The 20687-nt window shown below is 39.2% G+C and overlaps 1 protein-coding gene and 1 pseudogene across 2 annotated transcripts; both read right to left on the reverse strand.

Moving 5' to 3' along the window:
- Window positions 1-556: 556 nt before the first annotated feature.
- Window positions 557-2601, reverse strand: LOC120132871 (protein REVEILLE 5-like). Of its 2 annotated transcripts, XM_039149559.1 has the most exons (8): window positions 2318-2601; window positions 1957-2014; window positions 1750-1873; window positions 1479-1655; window positions 1271-1399; window positions 980-1089; window positions 782-841; window positions 557-686 (listed from the first exon to the last, which is right to left on the reverse strand). In XM_039149559.1, exons 1-8 carry the CDS (start codon window positions 2584-2586, stop codon window positions 579-581), a joined length of 1035 nt encoding a protein of 344 aa, XP_039005490.1. In that variant the 5' UTR covers window positions 2587-2601; the 3' UTR covers window positions 557-578. The 2 variants fall into 2 exon arrangements, with proteins under 2 accessions (XP_039005490.1, XP_039005491.1); XM_039149560.1 differs by lacking the exon at window positions 557-686 and having other exon boundaries at window positions 792-922; window positions 964-1089.
- A 6926-nt stretch (window positions 2602-9527) lies between these two features.
- LOC120132873 lies at window positions 9528-20415 on the reverse strand (annotated as a pseudogene).
- Between the last annotated feature and the right edge of the window lie 272 nt (window positions 20416-20687).

The following is a 20687-nucleotide window of genomic DNA, read 5'->3' on the forward strand; positions in this document are numbered from 1 at the left end:
ACCAATAATTATAAACTAACAATGTTAGCATGGACATATTTGTATTACATAATATTAATTCAGGGACCAATATGGTCCCCCCAAAAAAATTCAGGGACCAATGTGAGAAAAGTGGTCGAATTCCAAGACTAAATCATGCCTTGCTATTCAAAAAAGAGAAGAAAATTGTGAATTCAGCTATGTAAACGTAAACCAAATAGACAACTGGAAGGGGCAAAAGAATTGCAGTGTGTATAGAAAACTGAAGCGGATGACATTTGATTCTGTTAGGCACTGGGAAATGAGTCCAATAACATAAAGAGTTTGTGTATCAAACCATAAAGGAACCCTGAGAAAATTTACAGTGCAAAACTCAACAGCTCGTTCTATACACAATGATATTAGCCTCTAGCTGACCACTTTCTGTGTGTGTATACACACGAAATCAAAAAGAAGTCCGTGTATCTACAAGCTACCAGGTCCTCGAAACATCGAATCTACACCTCACACGACACACATATTCATATAGTCAAGCATACATGCATGTGTGCCAGCGCATCTGACAGCTACGAGTTTTTTTTCCTCGCAGCCTGGAGTTATTATGAAGTTGGAATAGCAGTCGCTGATTTGCAAGTGCGAATGCCATTGTAGGAGCTACCGAGATTAACACCCTTGGACCCCTCATCATAGAGCGAAAGCAACCTCCTCTGCATTAATTTATACAAGTGATCAGTTTAAATACGTTCTTGAGCATGGTTTAGACATATACCGTCTTAGGAGCAAATGAGGAAAAAGAACTTACATGAACCTCAAACTCGGGGCTCGTCAAATTGGCAGCAAGGTTCCTCGTCAACATTACCACCTGCAAAAAGAGCCAAACAACGCTCATTCAGTTAACCATAAGCTTTTAAGCAATATTGAATCCTCTACCTCAAACACACACCCAACCAAGATTTCTTTTTTCTTTTTCAGAATATTAACGTCATATTGGGTGACATACTGTTTCGACATTTATCGGGTCCATCTCCTTCAGCTTCTGCAAGTGCCCGCTTGCACTGGGGTCAAAGACACTGCCAATGAAAGCGTACACCTGAGAAAAATCTGGCAAGACTGCATCAAATAGAGAGCAGAGTTTATGAGTTAAAGGAGAATCCATGACGTGAATAAAAAAATATGAACATTAAGAAAGATTTTGGTTTATATGGTGTTCCTAGTACTCCAGTGCGAGAATACATTAACATGGTTCATTGATGTCAGTATCAAGCTCAAAGTGGAAATAAAAAATACAAACCTCTAGATTGCTTCCCATGATCCCCTCGGGCAATTGTTCCGCCACATGACCAAGTTCTCGAAATGCTTTCATTACTACTACTATAACAAGAGTTGGGTGCAAAATTTGGTCCGGAAAATATAGCATCGTCTAAAACAATACAAGATCCATATGTTATTACACTTTTGAGATTCGAGAGGACACAAAAAAATGCAGGAACAATTAAAACCTTTAGTCACTTGGGACACAGTGACAGGTGGCACAGAGTCATAACTCCAGGAAGGCCAAGCCTGCTTAGGAATTGGATTTCCAAGCACTGATGATGAATCTGGTTTGTAGGTATAACCAGATTCAAGTAATGCAGATGAAGATTGAAATGGTCCTGCGAATTGGGGCACAACGGCAACTGCGACAAATGCAGACATTACCGAGGGTCAATTCAAGATCAATAACTGATCGAAAAAGAATACAATGATACCGAAATGGTGGCCTATACTGACTATTTTTCGGTGCTTTTTGTGGGTACGGATGAGCTGCTTTCCTTTTCGGCCGAGGGGGAGGCACATGTTCAGCTGTCCCATTTTTCTGAGCCTTTAGGAAATACTTTTGGGCATGGCTACGGATCTGCCAAGACCATCCATTTAAGTATTCAGTGAAACATGGCCAAGTAGCTGGTGAAGAAATCATAACATTTTCTTTTAAGTTACCTGGATTACTGTCTTGGACCCAACAAATGCTTCAATCTTCTTCCAATCACGATCAAATCTAAAAGTTGGTAAATTTATCAATAAAAACTACATCAGCCTCACGAGCCACTAAATGTGCATCTAAAGCGTAAATTTTATGCATTCAATGAACATATATATATATATATATATATATATATATATATATATATATATATATATATAACTTCATCGATCAAACAGGACCATTAAAGTGGAGCAAAAACATTTTTTTTAAGAAAAGGAATTGACTTCGTCTCCCACTTCACTCAATCCAATAGTAGCTAAAATCGAACTGAAAAATCGTAATAAAAAATAAATAAAATATATTGAATTCACTTACAATTGAAGAGCTTCAACAAACTTATCGTGCTCCATCTCGGTCCAGCTCTCTCTAGACTTGGTAATAGTGTAAGGCTTCCGGATCTTCTTTCCCGGGTCCTCAAAATGAACCGAATCAGCCCTGAACGTCGACATGGAGGTTTGCGGAGGAGGAGGAGGAGGGAGCTCCACCGTATACCGAGGCGGTAGAGAATTAAGTTCAGGAAGACCCAAATTCATGGGATCGAGAAAGTAAAACCCTGGAGCGGGGTTGGGGTTCACAGACACCATATAGACTGAAACTTCCAGAGAGTAACTTAATTCGCAGTAAATAAAACAATAAAAGAGTTGAATTTAATTGTGGGTCGGTTTCGGTTTCGGTCTTTGCCTACGGTTTCTTCTTTTTGTGTTCTTTTTAATAGTTTTTTGTTGTTCCGTTGTCCGGAAAAACTTGGAAATTCAGACAAAAGTTGAGAGAATAAACCAAGGATGCGTTGTAAGAATTTTATATACAGACAGGGTTCTGTTTCCGTGGTGGGGGAAAGAGCAAAATAATAGTAACTATGGAGTCTGGACTTTACACAATGGCGGGAGATGAGCGTACACATGGATGAATAGGATTCATTCGATTGATTCGGGGACAGTTGCAATTATAAGCTTATTTAGGGAAATAATAAAAAATAATAAGAATGTTGAATAATTATGGCTTAATACCAAATAAGTTCTCAAATTATACTGAAAATCTCGAATATGTGCTTAAATTATTTTTTTAACTATCTTGATATCCAACGTTACAAACGTTATCACTTTAGGGCCTAATGTTATAAACGTTACTACTTCAGATGTCTCAGTTCTAACATCCGTTAAAAGATCGCGTTAAGTGACACATATCACAATTTGATAATTTTAGGGGAAAAAATTAGAAAAAACTTAAAAATATTTTATTTTCAAAAAAATCCCAATTTTTCTCTAAAATATCAAAAATAAAACCTCAAACTCTTAAAATCTTTTATTTTAGTCTTATTTATTCCAACTGTCGATCATCTCCTACCACCCATATGTCGCATGCCACCCAATGACTGGCAAAAATGCCAGAATAATGCATGTGGGGAATATTTTTTCCCCAACTAATGCCCTTTGCCTATTATTTCCCCAAATGGGGTGAAATATACAGTGCTTAATGTGGTTCTTTGGAAAGCTCGGCGTCTTTAGGCTGTCGTCGTCTTCAACTTGGATATCCCGGCGTCTTCAGCAGATGTGGAAGCGTGGGAGCTGTGCATGATCTCTCGGCGTCTTCAGTTGGATTCTTCGTAGGAACTCTCGGCGTCTTCAGTGCTGTGCATGGGACTGGACGTGAGAATCACGGGTTCTGCAAGGAGAGAGCACGGGTTCTGCAAGGAGAAATCACGGGTCCTGGGTCCTGCAAGGCTGCACGTCTGCATGTGGGGGGCATGCAACTGATGGATTTCTCGGCGTCTTCTTTACATTTAGGTAAGGATTTCTCGGCGTCTTTGCATGGAAAGCTGGATAGCTCGGCGTCTTCTTAACAAATAAATATGGATGAGTTACGAATGTGTTTATAAGAGATGCTCGGGCTGAGGCTGAGGCAATGTGAGAGTTTGGGGCTGAGGCAATTCACAATTACAGAAGCAGTGAGAGCTTGAGAGGGAGATTGATCAGCAGTAAGATCACAAAGCATAGCCTGAGGTAATTTAAACTCAAGCCCTATATCTCATTTGATTCTTATTTTAAAGGTTTATGGTTTCATATTGATCTCATAATTTTAGTTTCATAAGTTTATTAATTTTGTGATTATATGTTGTTACACTCTGAAATAATAATTTATATGTTGTTACATAATTTGAAATAAGGTTGGGACCATTTTGGAACATTGTAAAGTTTTAGGGACCATTTTGTAAAATTTAAGGAATTTAAGGAATAAGAGTAAATTATTAAAAGTTGCTATACTATGCTGGAATTAGTATTAGTATGCTTAATTGGTTAAATTAGAAAGAATTTAAAATTTATGGATTAAATTGCTAACTTTGAAAATGTTGAGAACCAAATAGTAATTAGGGATCGTTTTGCAAAATTTGAGGAATTTAAGAAATTAGAGTAAATTATAAAAAGTTTGTATACTATGCTTGAATTTAGTATTAATATGCTTAATTGGTTAAATTTGAAAGAATTTATAAATTTAGTGATTAAATTGCAAAGTTTGAAATGTTGAGAAGCAAATAGTAATTAGGGATCATTTTATATTTGATGTTTATTTTTTTATTAAAGTAGATAACATGCAATTGATTATTTGAATAAAACAATGTAATAATTGAGTGTAATATTTAATTTTTTTTGTCTAGATTTGTTGAAACATGGCCGAAGAAAATGTTCTTTTGAGGCTAGATGGTCGACACATTTCGAGTAATTTGGGAGAACTGGTAATATGATCGACTTATTTTTTTATTTGAGAACGGTGTATTAATTCTAATTACAATGACTACTAAATTGCAGGATGACGAACAACGAGTCCTTCGTCCTCGACTTATCAACTGTGAGATGCCAGATCAACGTATTGTTGATAATTTGAAAACAGTGGGTTTTATGATGTGCTTTTGTAAGAGAATTTCGGTTGATCCCCGGTTTGATAAGTGCATTAATTGAAAGGTGGAGACCAGAAACTCATACTTTTCATCTTCCATGTGGTGAATGTACGATCACTTTGGAGGATGTGGCTTTACAACTAGGGGTTCCTACAAATGGAATGGCAGTGGTTGGAAATACAGATCTTGACATGTTTGCAATATGTGAGCGTTACCTTGGGAAGGTACCAGACAAAGATGTAGCAAAAGGGTCACGGCTGAGATTATCCTGGTTGGCAAAATGAGTTTAAGCTCGATCCACAATGTAGTGAGCGAGACATTATATATGCAACTCGAGCATATATATTACGTTTGATCGGCGGAATCTTGATGCCAGATAAATCTAGTAATCTTGTCCATATACAATATCTTCCGTTTTTGGAGAACTTCTTTATGACCCCGTCAATATAGTTGGGGATCAGCAATATTGGCATTCTTGTATCGCGAGATGTGCAAGGCATCATTAATTGTTAATGATGCGTACACGACTGAAATCGGCGGATGCACGATGTTTGTATTTTACATTGTATCCGAACTGGTCTCGAATAGATGCAGCTAACACCGAGCAAGGGATCCTTGGATTTTGTTCAACCAAAACCTTCACATATTGACAAATTACATCGGAGTCCAGTAGTCGGTGGTCTTGTTCGATAGAGTTTTGCAAACATGTGTGTGGACCATTGTACCTTGTGATGACCCAAGCATCTTGCCTCTGCATTTTGGACACTCTGATCAACCATTTACACTCGGGCCCATATTTAACACACTTTGCGTACAAAGTTTTCTGGTTGGACTCTGCAGTCTTGCAATCTACATGGCCTCTTATGCAATACTCTTTAATCGCTAGTGTAGCTTCTTTTTTTCCTCTGTATTGCTTCCCAACTGCTAATTCACCAGAGTTATCGGACAATTCAATCATATAGCCTGAAGTTAAATGTGGCATCTCCGGGAATTCAGGTGCCCTCATTGCTTCATAATCAATCTCCTGCATGTGAGGGGTAGGTTCATACGATGTCAAATATTCATCAATATTGATATCAGCTTCATCACCATGGAACATGGCATCATCCTCAGCCAAAAGAGGTTCCTCAGTTTCTTCATCTTCACTGGAATCTTCAAGTATTTCTTCCCAGCGGTTTTCAACATCATACTCTGCGGCTCCAGATGTTCCACCAACTTCATTTGCGCTTTCCAACATCGCCACAAAGCTGTTCATCGACCTATATGTTGGGTTATCGAAATGACTCTCGAAACCCATTTGAGATGAAGTTTCAACCGCATTTATTGATGACCCAGGCACATTAGATATATTACACAACTCAACAAATAACTCAATAATTGAAATATTTGTTGAGTCATGTAATTCAACCATAGTTATAATATCATCGTCTTCTTCAAGTGGTACTGCAGCATACCTGACCGGATTGGGACATACCATAAATCTGTACCTCAAACCATCAACTTTAGCACGTATTTTTCTTTCTATCCTCTCCTTGATCTCTGCAAATGTGATGTCCCTTTTAAACATCATATTTATAGGTGTTTCAGACTGAAAAATAACTCCGACCTCATTTTCCATCATATGTCCATTGTAATGGACAATCGTGAAAAATTTGTTGCTCATTTCTCTACACGTAAAAATATAGATATTCAGAATAAATTACATTAATAATGTAATGAAAATTAATTATTTACAAAACTATAAATAAATATAAATTATGTTAACAATTGTTTTATAAAAATAATACTTAAATACATTATTATTACGGTAAAAATATCAGGATTACATAATGGGAATTTTTTCCCACTAAATCAAAATAAAAATTCTAATAATTATTATATAAAAATACAACTAAAAATTACACGAAAATTTAAATTAACAATAATACTCAAACTTAAATTTTCTGTATACCTAATCATCAAACTTACATTTTCTAATTTTAAATTATCATTAGTACTCTAAATACATTACTATGGTCTCATGAACAAAATTTAAATGTATCATTCTCCTAACATATATGAGCATTCTTTCAACACGAAAAAAACAGAGTTCGCATGGGAAACGAGAAAGAACTTACATGTTTTTGAACGACGTTAAACCAAAGCTCGAAAAATTACCGAACCAACAAAAATCTCCAATATCACTTCAAGCAGCAGCTTCAATTGAATCTAATGCAAAAAAAAAATCCCTCACTTGCTTCTGTAAGTTACAACAAACTGCATGCAATGAAATACAATACCCACCCTTATAACAAGTAATTGAAGACTTCGAGTAAACCAACTTGCTTCAGACGAATCTCACGTTTCAGACGAATCTCACGCTTCGGACACAAAGAAGACAGGCGCATGCAGAACGAATCTCGGAAGAAGAAGACGCCGAGATATCACGACCACCTGCAACCAAATATTCTCCATGTATAGCTTAAGACGCCGGGAAATCAAACGCCCCTGTAACCCTATTAACTAAAGACGCCGAGCACTCCTATTATTATATTCAACTGTTAAATAACTCTGCATGCATGCAGAGATGAAGACGTTCAGCCCCAGAATGCATGCACGAGCATTCCCATCAGACGACAGGTGAAGACGCCGAGAGATCCACCTTGGCATTCCTTGTAGCATGCAGAAGACACCGAGATATCCCTCAGGCAAATTGCTTGAAGACGCCGAGCATTCCCATAGTTTCATAACCCTAAAGACGCCGAGAAAGCAATCATGGAAAATTAACCCTAAAGACGCCGAGCTTTCCAAAGAACCACATTAAGCACTGTATATTTCACCCCATTTGGGGAAATAATAGGCAAAGGGCATTAGTTGGGGAAAAAATATTCCCCACATGCATTATTCTGGCATTTTTGCCCCCAATGACTGTTCACAATTCTTACTATCATCTCAAAACCCAAAATTTTCAAATCCCTAAATTTAAATTTATAAACTCTAAAATCTCAAATACTCAATCATTCAAATTAAATCGTGTTAATCAATCATTTCGCCGACCGTGCAGTTGACCATTTGGTCGACCGTTTGGTCATGAAAGGACGGAGCAAGGGAGGGAGAAGGGGGCACGTGGGGGTTTGGCCGTTTGGGATTTTTTTTAATAATATTTTTGTTTTGGCTTAATACCAAAATAAGTACCTAAACTATATCAAAATTTTCGAATAGGTACCTAAATTATTTTTTAACTCATACAAGTGTCTGACGTTAAGAAAAATAAAAATTTAAAAATTCTAATATTGTGACACATGTCCTTCATGGGTTTTTATAACTGTTGTTATGGCCGATGCACCTAAAGTGTAACGTTTGTAATGTTAGGTGCTTAAAAATAATAATGTTTATAACGTTAGACATCTAAATGGATAAAAAATAATTAAGGCACTTTCTTTAGATTTTTGGTATAATTTAGACACTTATTTTAGTATTAATCCAATAATTATTTACAACTCGTATGGTCCGCAATCACAATTGTTCTTTTATTAGGTTGGAGAGGCAAAGTAGATGCCACGCAGTCACGTTTGCGTCCTTCCAAGTAGAAGGAGACACCCCGCAAAGAATCAAAAAAAAATTCTAGACTAAAGGGTTGTTTGTTTGGCTCTGAATGGAATCATTTAGCGTTGAATTCTGAACCGTTCAGCATTCAGCGTGTTTGTTTCGTACCTCTGAATGATTCAACAAAACAATGTTAAATGATTCAACACAGAAATACATCCTGAATGATTCAGAGCCATTATCAAACATCATGTCACATTCAGAGATAATTCATACAGAACCTCTGAATCATTCAGCATTTGAATCATTCAGCGCTTAATCATTCTGAAATAAACAAACAACCCCTAAATCGTAGAGAGCAAAACAATACTATTTGGGCTAACCCCGGTTATATATATAAGCATAATTTGACCTACAAAACTTTGGTAAATTAGACAGTAACAAGTGGTTCGTGATAAATACATTTTTCTCTGTCAAAATCGGACTTTTACTAGAATATATTATTCAAAAGTGTAATTTAAAGATAATTCATTTATAATTACTTATGAAAGCCACATTCAAAATTACTAAATAAATAGAAAACCGAGTTTAATTAGTTATGATGAAAGAAATTAGACATCTACTTATAGCCCATTCCTTTTGTGATGGAATAAGATAAGAAAGAATTAATTCTATTTCGCTAGCATTATTCAAATTATAACAGACTTATTTAACTGCCACATCAAATAGATACTTATCGTTCAAAAATATTGATCCTTGAGTTTAAGGTATAATACGTTCAAAAGTTAGATGTGTAACCGAAAGCGAAATGGTAGGAGGCGCATGGTTGTCTAGAGGACGGGTCAAATGAGTCATGTACCACTAGCATAGCCTGCATTTTACTTGCTAACGCATATCAACGAAGCTAATAAACGACCGTTTCGATTGAGGACCACTGGCCCAACACGCGCACCATTTTGACCTATGGATCCCCACCCCCCAAACTATCTGTTCTAGAAGTTCAATGCTAAATTGTCAAGCTTCCCCAATCCCTACCCTAAAAACAAATAAAACAAAGAACCAATAAATTAGAAAAGATACAGACTCGTGGGAAATTCAAACTCGGAAGACTAAGCAAACCAGTAAGGAAAAGAAGATGGATGGAAAGTGGGCAACAAAAATCTGTCGACAACCTAATCGAGCCACCGAGTTACCCCATCCTCCCCTACCGCTGCCAGAATCTCTATGCGTACATCCAAAATTGCCTGCCATTTTCAGTGACAAAGCAAATCAAAATTAAAGAAGATAACAGGGAGAACATTCTATCCAATGGCACATGTTAGGTATGGCTCATAAATATACCAGTAAAGAGGACAGGAGATGAAGCGGAGTGAGCGAAGCGAACATCAACTGTCCTTACAAAGAAAGTCTTGTTGTGGGGTTACAAATTATGTGGGTTGGGGGTGCGAAAGAACACGAGAATTTTACGAGGTTCGGCAATGTTCTTACGTCCTCGGTGCCTAGGCGGCGCTAGAATTTTATTCAATGATTTTTTAGGTCTAGGTTACATCTCTATTTATAATAGAAAACCCTGGTACATAATTACAAAATCAACCCTGTACCGTACCGCGGGGGCTGCGCCCCCGCACCCCCAACTTTCTTCGCAACTGGATCCCAGAACTTGAATCCTTTGACACCTTTCTTGTAACCCAGAAAAATGCACTCCTTCGATTTTGCATCAAGTTTGGATCTCTCATCAGCAGGTACATGCACATAAGCAGGACAACTAAAAATCCGTAAGTTATCAAAACTAACATCATGACCAGTCCATACCTCTTCTGCAACTTTCCCAGCCAGCGATGCCCTTGGCGATCTGTTGATAAGGTAACACGCCATGTTAACAGCCTCAGCCCAGAAGTGTTTGGGAAGCCCCGCATTCAACCGCAAACATCTGGCTCTTTCATTCAACGACCTGTTCATTCGTTCCGCAACACCATTCTGTTGTGGTGTCTTGCGCACTGTAAAATGCCTCTGAATCCCATGCTCCTTACAGAATTGTAGGAACTGTGAATCTGTGTACTCCGTACCATTGTCAGATCGCAAACACTTGATTTTTCGTCCTGTTTGGTTTTCTACCTCAGCTTTCCACAGCTTGAACTTCTCAAAAACTTCAGATTTCTGTTTCAAAAAATACACCCAAACTTTCCGTGAAAAATCATCAATAAAAGTAACATAGTACCTAGATCCACCCAAAGACGATGTCGTGGAAGGCCCCCATACATCAGAATGCACATAATCAAGAATCCCTTGAGTTGTGTGCTTCGCAGTCTTGAAACGGACTTTAGTCTGTTTACCAAGAACACAATACTTGCAAAAGTCGAGCTTACAGCTTTTGACACCATGCAACAAGTTTCTCTTGTGTAATTCTGCCATACCACGTTCACTAAGATGAGCAAGGCGCATATGCCACAATTTTTTCGTATCATCACAGGACTCAACAGAGTGAACTCCACCTGCAACGGTACTCCCTAACAATCTGTAGATATTCCCTGCAGTCATCTTGCCTTTCATCACAGTCAATGCTCCTTTAACAATCCGAATGGTTTCCCTATCCTCGTCAGCCTTAGGGATAAAACCATTCTTGTGCAAAGTGCCCAAGGAAATCAAATTCTTCTTCAAGTCTGGGATATGTCGAACACCACTCAACGTCCGAACGGAGCCATCGTACATACAGGTCGGTTAATTCTGGTTCGGTTTATTTGGGTGATGATCGATGTTGCAAGTTGATTTTGTAATTATGTACCAGGGTTTTCTATTATAAATAGAGATGTAACCTAGACCTAAAAATATCATTGAATAAAACTTCTAGCGCCGCCTAGGCACCGAGGACGTAAGCACATTGCCGAACCTCGTAAAATTCTCGTGTTCTTTCGTTTTCTTTACCCGTTTTCGTCAACAATTGGTATCAGAGCTCAGGAGCAAAATTCGAAGTCACGAAATTCGATGGTCAGGGTAACTTCGGATTATGGCAAACGAGGGTGAAGGATCTATTGGCGCAGCAAGGGATCTTGAAGGCTTTGCGACCTACAAAGCCGGCGTCGATGGATGAGGAAGATTGGGAAGAATTGCAGCAGCGAGCGGCAGGAACCATACGATTATGCTTGGCGGACGAGGTCATGTATCACGTCATGCATCTATCGTCTCCAGACGAAATTTGGAGGAAGTTGGAAAGTCAGTTTATGTCCAAATCCTTAACGACAAAACTGTATCTGAAGCAGCGGTTGTATGGGCTGAAGATGCAGGACGATCACGATTTGGCGCAACACGTGAATGTCTTCAATCAAATCGTTTCTGATCTGGCTCGGCTTGATGTGAAAATTGAGGATGAAGACAGAGCGATGATTCTGTTGTGTTCGTTGCCTTCCTCTTACGAACACATGGTGACTACTCTTACATATGGGAAAGAGACTATCAACGTTGAGGAGATTACTGCAGCCTTGTTGGCTCACAACCAGCGGAAGCAGAATGCAGGGGAAAGCTCTCAAGCCGATAACTTATATGTCAAGGGTAATCGAGATCGTGGACGGAAGCCAGAGAAGGTAGGGTCCGGGAAGCGGAATTCCAGATCCAAATCCAGGGATAAGAAGACGATTCACTGTTACAAGTGCAAGGAGGCGGGACATATGAAGCGAGACTGTCCGAAGTTGAAAAAGCAGACTGATGAGAAGCGTGATGGCTCATCCAAGTCTGTGAACGTGGTCGAGGATGATACTTCTGATTGCAGTGAGGGTGATATGCTTTCTATTTCAACGACACAATTGACGGATGCTTGGATTCTTGATTCTGGATGTTCTTATCACATCACGCTAAATAGGGAATGGTTTTCGACATACAGGCCGGTTAATTCTGGTTCGGTTTATTTGGGTGATGATCGATGTTGCAATATTGTTGGTATTGGTGATGTCAGAATTAAGATGCACGATGGCTCCGTTCGGACGTTGAGTGGTGTTCGACATATCCCAGACTTGAAGAAGAATTTGATTTCCTTGGGCACTTTGCACAAGAATGGTTTTATTCCTAAGGCTGACGAGGATAGGGAAACCATTCGGATTGTTAAAGGAGCATTGACTGTGATGAAAGGCAAGATGACTGCAGGGAATATCTACAGATTGTTAGGGAGTACCGTTGCAGGTGGAGTTCACTCTGTTGAGTCCTGTGATGATACGAAAAAATTGTGGCATATGCGCCTTGCTCATCTTAGTGAACGTGGTATGGCAGAATTACACAAGAGAAACTTGTTGCATGGTGTCAAAAGCTGTAAGCTCAATTTTTGCAAGTATTGTGTTCTTGGTAAACAGACTAAAGTCCGTTTCAAGACTGCGAAGCACACAACTCAAGGGATTCTTGATTATGTGCATTCTGATGTATGGGGGCCTTCCACGACATCGTCTTTGGGTGGATCTAGGTACTATGTTACTTTTATTGATGATTTTTCACGGAAAGTTTGGGTGTATTTTTTGAAACAGAAATCTGAAGTTTTTGAGAAGTTCAAGCTGTGGAAAGCTGAGGTAGAAAACCAAACAGGACGAAAAATCAAGTGTTTGCGGTCTGACAATGGTACGGAGTACACAGATTCACAGTTCCTACAATTCTGTAAGGAGCATGGGATTCAGAGGCATTTTACAGTGCGCAAGACACCACAACAGAATGGTGTTGCGGAACGAATGAACAAGTCGTTGAATGAAAGAGCCAGATGTTTGCGGTTGAATGCGGGGCTTCCCAAACACTTCTGGGCTGAGGCTGTTAACATGGCGTGTTACCTTATCAACAGATCGCCAAGGGCATCGCTGGCTGGGAAAGTTGCAGAAGAGGTATGGACTGGTCATGATGTTAGTTTTGATAACTTACGGATTTTTGGTTGTCCTGCTTATGTGCATGTACCTGCTGATGAGAGATCCAAACTTGATGCAAAATCGAATGAGTGCATTTTTCTGGGTTACAAGAAAGGTGTCAAAGGATTCAAGTTCTGGGATCCAGTTGCGAAGAAAGTTGTGATTAGTAGAGATGTCGTTTTTGATGAACAGTCTATGTTGCAGCAGAAGCAAGACACGACAGTGGTAGATTTCGAGCAGTTTCCAGTTGAGAAACCAGAAACTTCTCAACCGACTTCTGGTGGTTCCACTACGGATGATTTGCAAGATTATAGTCTCGCCAGAGACAGGGTGAGACGGACGAATATAAAGCCTCCGAACAGATTGGGTTTTGAAGACTTGGTATCTTTTGCACTTACTGTTAGCAGTGATGATCCAGTTACTTTTCATGATGCCGTTACTAGTCAGGAAAACGACAAGTGGATGGCAGCCATGGTTGAGGAGATGGAGTCTTTGAATCACAATCGCACATGGGAGTTAGTTCCCCTTCCTGAGGGTAAGAAGTCGATTGGTTGCAAATGGGTGTATAAGAAGAAACCAGCAGTAACAGAAAAAGAGGGGGAGAAGTTCAAAGCTCGTTTGGTAGCGAAGGGTTTTTCACAGCAGGAAGGAGTTGATTATGATGAAATCTTTTCTCCTGTGGTCAGGCACACTTCAATCCGAGCAGTACTTGCATTGGTGGCTAGTTGGGATTTGCATTTAGAGCAGATGGATGTTAAAACTGCTTTTTTGCATGGTGATTTAGAGGAGCAGATCTACATGCGGCAACCTGAAGGTTTCACTCAACCTGGAAACGAGCATTTAGTTTGCAGATTGAAGAAATCTTTGTACGGGTTAAAACAGTCTCCGAGACAGTGGTATAAACGGTTTGACTCCTATATGATCAAGATTGGCTACAACCGATGTGAGTATGATTGTTGTGTCTATGTTAAGAGCCTTGATGATGGTTCTTTTATTTTTCTATTACTGTATGTTGATGATATGTTGATTGCTGCGAAGAACATGGATGATGTTATCGGTTTGAAAACTTTATTGAGTCAGGAATTTGATATGAAAGATTTAGGTGCTGCAAAGAAAATTCTTGGAATGGAAATTTGCAGGGACAAAGACTCAAGGAAACTGCGGCTATCTCAACGGGGTTATGTTGAGAAAATGCTAGAAAGGTTTGCGATGAGCAGCGCGAAACCAGTTAGCACTCCATTGGCGAATCACTTTAAGCTCTCATCAGAACAGTGCCCTAAGACAGATAAGGAAGCTGAAAATATGGCAAAGGTTCCGTATTCTAATGCTGTTGGCTGCTTGATGTATGCGATGGTATGTACTCGTCCTGATTTAGCTCATGCTGTTAGTCAAGTTTGTAAGTACATGTCTAAACCTGGTAAGCAACATTGGGATGCAGTCAAGTGGATCTTTCGGTACTTAAAGGGTACTGTGGGACATGGAATTGTTTTTGGGAGTCAGCGGGATAATCCTTTGGTTGTAGGATATGTGGATTCAGATTATGCAGGTGACTTGGATAATAGAAGATCTACGACAGGGTATGTGTTTACTCTTGGTGGAGGGCCTATTTGTTGGAAGTCTACTGTTCAATCTGTCGTTGCACTATCTACAACTGAAGCTGAATACATGGCAGCGGCTGAAGCTGCAAAAGAAGCTTTATGGCTTACTGGTTTAGTGAAGGAGTTGGGTGTTCAACAAGGTGGAGTTCAGTTGCTTTGTGATAATTAAAGTGCTATTCACTTGGCTAAGAATTAGGTGTATCGTGCTAGAACTAAACATATTGATGTAAGGTTCCACAAGATCAGAGAGTTGGTTGCATCTGGAGAGGTTTTGTTTCAGAAGGTACATACTGATGAGAATGCCGCTGATATGTTCACCAAGCCAGTTACGACAGACAAGTTCAAGCATTGCTTGGACTTGTTGAATGTTTCGAGTTGTTAAAGAAGCAAGGTAACCCAACCCACATTGAAGTTTCCAAGGGGCATGATATTCGCCAAGGTGGAGATTTGTTAGGTATGGCTCATAAATATACCAGTAAAGAGGACAGGAGATGAAGCGGAGTGAGCGAAGCGAACATCAACTGTCCTTACAAAGAAAGTCTTGTTGTGGGGTTACAAATTATGTGGGTTGGGGGTGCGGGGGCGTAGCCCCCGCGGTACGGTACAGGGTTGATTTTGTAATTATGTACCAGGGTTTTCTATTATAAATAGAGATGTAACCTAGACCTAAAAATATCATTGAATAAAACTTCTAGCGCCGCCTAGGCACCGAGGACGTAAGCACATTGCCGAACCTCGTAAAATTCTCGTGTTCTTTCGTTTTCTTTACCCGTTTTCGTCAACAGCACACTTATAGGATACTAGTAGCAAAAAAACACATTCAAACATAAATATGGAGGTAAAATGATGGGATCTTACTGAAACCTACATTCCTCCAAAGGACCTTGCACTGTCCAACTCTCCCAAACATCAAAGCTGTGACTAGCAAAGACGAATTCCATTCTTCTATTAATATGCCATGAATGAGAATACATAACATTAAAATCTGACTTAATCAAAATCAGAAACTTCAAAGGGGTTAGAACAAAAAAGAACCATCTCAGTTAGCATACATATTTTATTACCTAAAAGATGAATCATTTTTTGAGATAAATTACTACTGAAAATCTATCTTGTTTTTTCCTTTGAAAAAGTCTATTTACGTAGTGTAAGTTGTGGCTTTTGATCTAGAAACTTTGTATTTAAAGGGAACTGCAACAGCACGACAAGTATGCTCTCTTGGGACCAAAAATAAAGCCACATCAAATCTGAGCTGATAATGTCATAGGAATTGCATTGTTCTCATGATAAGCTACAGCATAACGACTCTTGTATTGGTAACAAGGTTAAAGGACTTACTGAGAAATATTACTTAGCACCAATTCAAAGAAAACATAAACCAACTACAGTAGTACAAAGAGAATTTCACGCCATATCTTTAAATTGCATGCCCCCCTTGAAATTTTAAAAACTATTTTACAACAAATTTATGGAACCAATTCACTGAGGTTTTTGAGCTAAGAATTGATCAAAATATAGAACAAGATTTTTAGTAAAGTCATGCTTAGAGAGACATTCCCTAATAATTTGTTAAATGTGAAGTTACCTGCAGCAACTTCCCACCAGCAGCAAAAGAACGCAGACCAATAGTGTCCTGGAACAATTGCATACAATTTTCAGCTAGTTACCAAAATCCCAAGAACTGTAGTTAATTAGCGCAACAAAACCTAGCAAAATAATTTTAAGTGAAGGCAATGCTGAGAGTAAGGATCAGCACGAAAAATGATGAATTCCTGACAACAAACCTTGTTTCTGTAGACAACAAGGAACTGTGCTGCAGGATCTCTTTTAGTTACATTTGACATGGTATATTGGTATCTAGGAACCAACCACCACCTTTAACTCTTTGTCTGGACAGGTGAAGTGCAGGACGATCTCTTGCATACATAGCTATAACATATCCCTCCATCAGCATATCACCAGACTGTCCACTTAGGTTCTTACTAGTTTTCAGAAGCTGGACAGAAGTTGAACCTAGCGGTAATTCTTTAGGTGTTCTTACTTCTCAAGTCTCCAGGGGAGTGAGAACCAGAACTCAATGCTTGATCTGTGCCACTCATAGCAGTGTCATCTTCTCTTTGTGAAGTACTCTCTCTCTAATATTAAGGGTTCGTCTGATTTTTGTAGGGTAGTTTGACGGGCATGCCTCTTTTTGGCTTTTTTACCTGACCTGCTGCGTTTCGAATCTGATTTAGTTGCAGTACCAGAAGACATACCAGAATGCTGATTTTGATTAGGATAATCTTTAGATTGGTTGGAATCCTTTTTAAGCTTACTTCAAGACTTTGTTGAATATCATCAGTCAATTGTTCACCACTAGATCCCTGCAAAGCATTTCCTTTCTCTTGTATGCTAAACTCTCCTTTTTCATCAACTATTTCAATTTCTTCCTCATCCTCATCAGAGACAGCATCCTTTGGAACAACCCCATCACAAAAGAATGTTTGAAACATAGAGATAGCCTTTTCCCTTATCTCCATCCATTCTTCTTCACTATAATAAGCACTTCGAGTAAGTATCAACACATTGGGCATCTCCTTCACCTGAAGGAAAATTGTTATGGTAAGATGATTAGTTACATCTGATAAAAACCTAAGGTTCTATCAAAAGGGAATTGGAAAATTTACAAGAGAATCCAAACAACCAAAAGGCTTTTTGTTATATTTTATTGCTTGAGAAAAATAATCATCAGGCATTACATATTTATAGGTTTATAATCCTTGGTGACAAAGAATTAGGGTTCTCGAACAAGGAAATAGAAAACATCTGAGGAAATTAAACATTCTAATATAAATTCATAAGATTAATGAATCAATTATTTAAAATAGTAAATGGCTAACATCAAGGATTATAATGTTAGATCAATGGCTTTGTGCTTAATTCTATGTTGAATAACTCCTTATTGTCGGCTTCGTCGGAAGACTACTGGGTTTGGACAGGGAATGGAGAGGGATGTTTTTCAGCAAAGTCGTGTATTAGGAAATTTTTTGAGATGTCGGGTAATAATGTTATTTGGGACATGCACGTGTGGTTAGGGATAGCCCCGCCTCGAGTGGAAACGTTTGTTTGGCAGGTCGTTCATCAAAGATTGATGGTGAAAGAGGAGTTGTTGAAGCGTGGAGTCGCAGGGATCGAGGATACACTTTATCCGTTGTGTGACAAGTTCTTGAAGTCTGTTCCTCACTTATTTGTGCATTGTGAGGTGGTTTGGGGTTTATGGTCTAGATTCCTGCATCTTTGGAACGTTTCATTTGTTGTTCCGGAGAGTCCGACTATTCTGATCTCTAGTTGGGCAGATTTAGTTCTGCGATCCACTAGTTGGACTTTCATTCCTGGGGCGGTAATGTGGTCGGTTTGGAAGTGTAGGAATGAGATCATTTTTGGAAAAGGTAAGTTGGACTTAACACTGCTGTTTTTTCTGGTAAGGTATAGGATTGGAGCCTGGTTTATAACTAGATTTCCGGATATGGTTATTCCTTTTGATTCTCTCGTGGCCAATCCAAAAGTAGCAGATTTTTCCATGAGTACTAAGGACAGTTCTTCCTTGGAGCGTTAGGTTCCTCCTCCTTCGGGCTTTTTCAAACTAAATGTGGATGGTGCTATGGTAAATGGGTGGTCAAGAGGAGGTATTGGTGGCTTGCTAAGGGATAGTGACGGTGTGATGTTTGGTTCATTCTCAGAGAGCGTTGGTTCCGGGCCTCCTATCCTAGCTGAATTATTGGCATTAAAAGGGGTATGCTATTATTTGTGGAGTCCGGTTGTGATTCAAGGGGGAGGCTTATTCTAGAATCGGATTGTTCTACTGCTTTGGAGTGGATTAAAAATCCGGGTCGCTGCACTCCGTTGTTCGAGTCATTAGTGAAAGACATTACTACTTTAGTGGTTGAACATGAAGTTATACCTAGGCATACTTTGAGATCCACTAATGGGGAGGCGGATGGGTTGGCTAAGGCTGGAATAGGATGATATTGTGTTGTAGGTCAGGGTATTTATGTTTAGTTCTAGGTTTTATGGTGGTTGTTGTAGTGTGTTTTATGTTTTTGGTTGGGTTATGTATTCTGGTGGGTATTGTTTGCATTGTACTGGTTTTGTAGTAAGTATTTCATTAATAAATTTTTAAGACACTCTTTTCCTCCTTTCAATGTCCGTCAAGCTACAGATATAGTTTGAAGGTTATGAAGGGGTTTTTAACGAGGCCTCCCATATTTTTATAAAAAAAAATACAACCATAATCAATTTCATGCTTGGGATTCACACGTACTGGAGCAGAATTATGCTAAAATGACATATTATGGTAAATTGAAGGAATCGAGTATATCAAGGAGCATAAACAAGAACCTACTGCAAAGCTGATCTCATTTAGATTTCTGACTTTGTAACATGACTACATGCCCAGAGATATTCTCGTAGTTTCAAAGCACAAAGAACCACTTCTGTCTAGGCACACATTTTTTTAAGTAACCACTACCTTCCTATGGAAACATCATAGCACAGCAAAACCTGAATTCATAGAATATGAGATTTTATCATACCCAAGCTTCCATCCACTGTGGCCCTTCAACCCCATCCAGAGCACAACCAGCTAAAGTGCCATCAATCAGAAGCTACTTCAATGCGCAATCATCCAAAAGTTGGCTGCTACCCGTATTCACAAGAAAAGCCCCTAAAGGGAAGCACCCAAAAAGAAACAAATTCATGCAACAGAAAGAAAATGAATCATAAATTTTTTAAACAAAAATGAAAGCAAATGTACCAGGTTTATATGTTGCAAACATTCAGCATTTATAATATGAATGGTTTCATTTGTTAGAGCACAGTGAAGCGATATAAGGTCACTTGCAGCCAGTAAATCATTAAGTGTATCCATTCGGCGGGCAGCAGGTGGGAATGCTATAGAAGACGTACTTACTTTTCCATTTTCCTGTGAAAAGAAGATTCGGAGGAAATTTTATTCCAATTGAACATCAATTTAACAGAGGCTGAACTGATCCAAGCAAACCGGAAGCCGATAGCGAGTGGCGAGAGAGTAAGTGCGTCCGACGAAGCAAGCCAAGAAACAGCGCCATGACAGTGTCCGCGATCTCCTCAGCTCGCGAGGCATCGACATGGACGAGATGTAGCCCGAGGTCAGCGGCTAAGGCGGAGTCAACTGCTCGATCAGAGGAGCCGAAGCAGAGGATGAGGTGGTAAGGACGGAGGCGACGCTGGGCAGCTCGAGGGAGGTAGGAGAGGGAGTGGAGGAGGACAACGACGGCCGCCTCGATCTTGCCATCGTCTAAGCAGCTGAAGGGGACGTGGTGGACGAGCGCGACTCCGGCTAGGGACTCTTGTTTAAGGGAGCAATCTTCGATGCAGCTGAGGGAAACGACCAAAGGGAGAGGCGTGGGATTGTCGCGGTGAAGCATTCCGGTAGAGGATCTAAGCATAGACGACGTCGAATCGGTGGAGGTGGTGATGTTCATCCTCGGATCCCGGCACTGACACTGATTGTGTGTAGGAGTTAGGGATAAAAAGGTCTTTTCGTGGGGTTACTGGTTAGAGTGTTAGCCGTCTCTTTATCTCTACTCATACAGTAATTCATCTTCAGAATTATCTCTACAATATCATCAATACTATTTTATTCATAATATTAATTTTACAAATATAAAATAAAACATATACATTTCTAAAAAATATTAAGATAAATAAATATAAATAAAACATTCATAAATAACATTACGAAAATATAAATAAATAAAAAAATTATAATTAATAATAAT

The sequence above is a fragment of the Hibiscus syriacus genome, unplaced genomic scaffold (assembly GCF_006381635.1).
Source record: "Hibiscus syriacus cultivar Baekdansim isolate YM2019G1 unplaced genomic scaffold, ASM638163v2 tig00110570_pilon, whole genome shotgun sequence".
Taxonomy (NCBI): Eukaryota; Viridiplantae; Streptophyta; class Magnoliopsida; order Malvales; family Malvaceae; genus Hibiscus; species Hibiscus syriacus.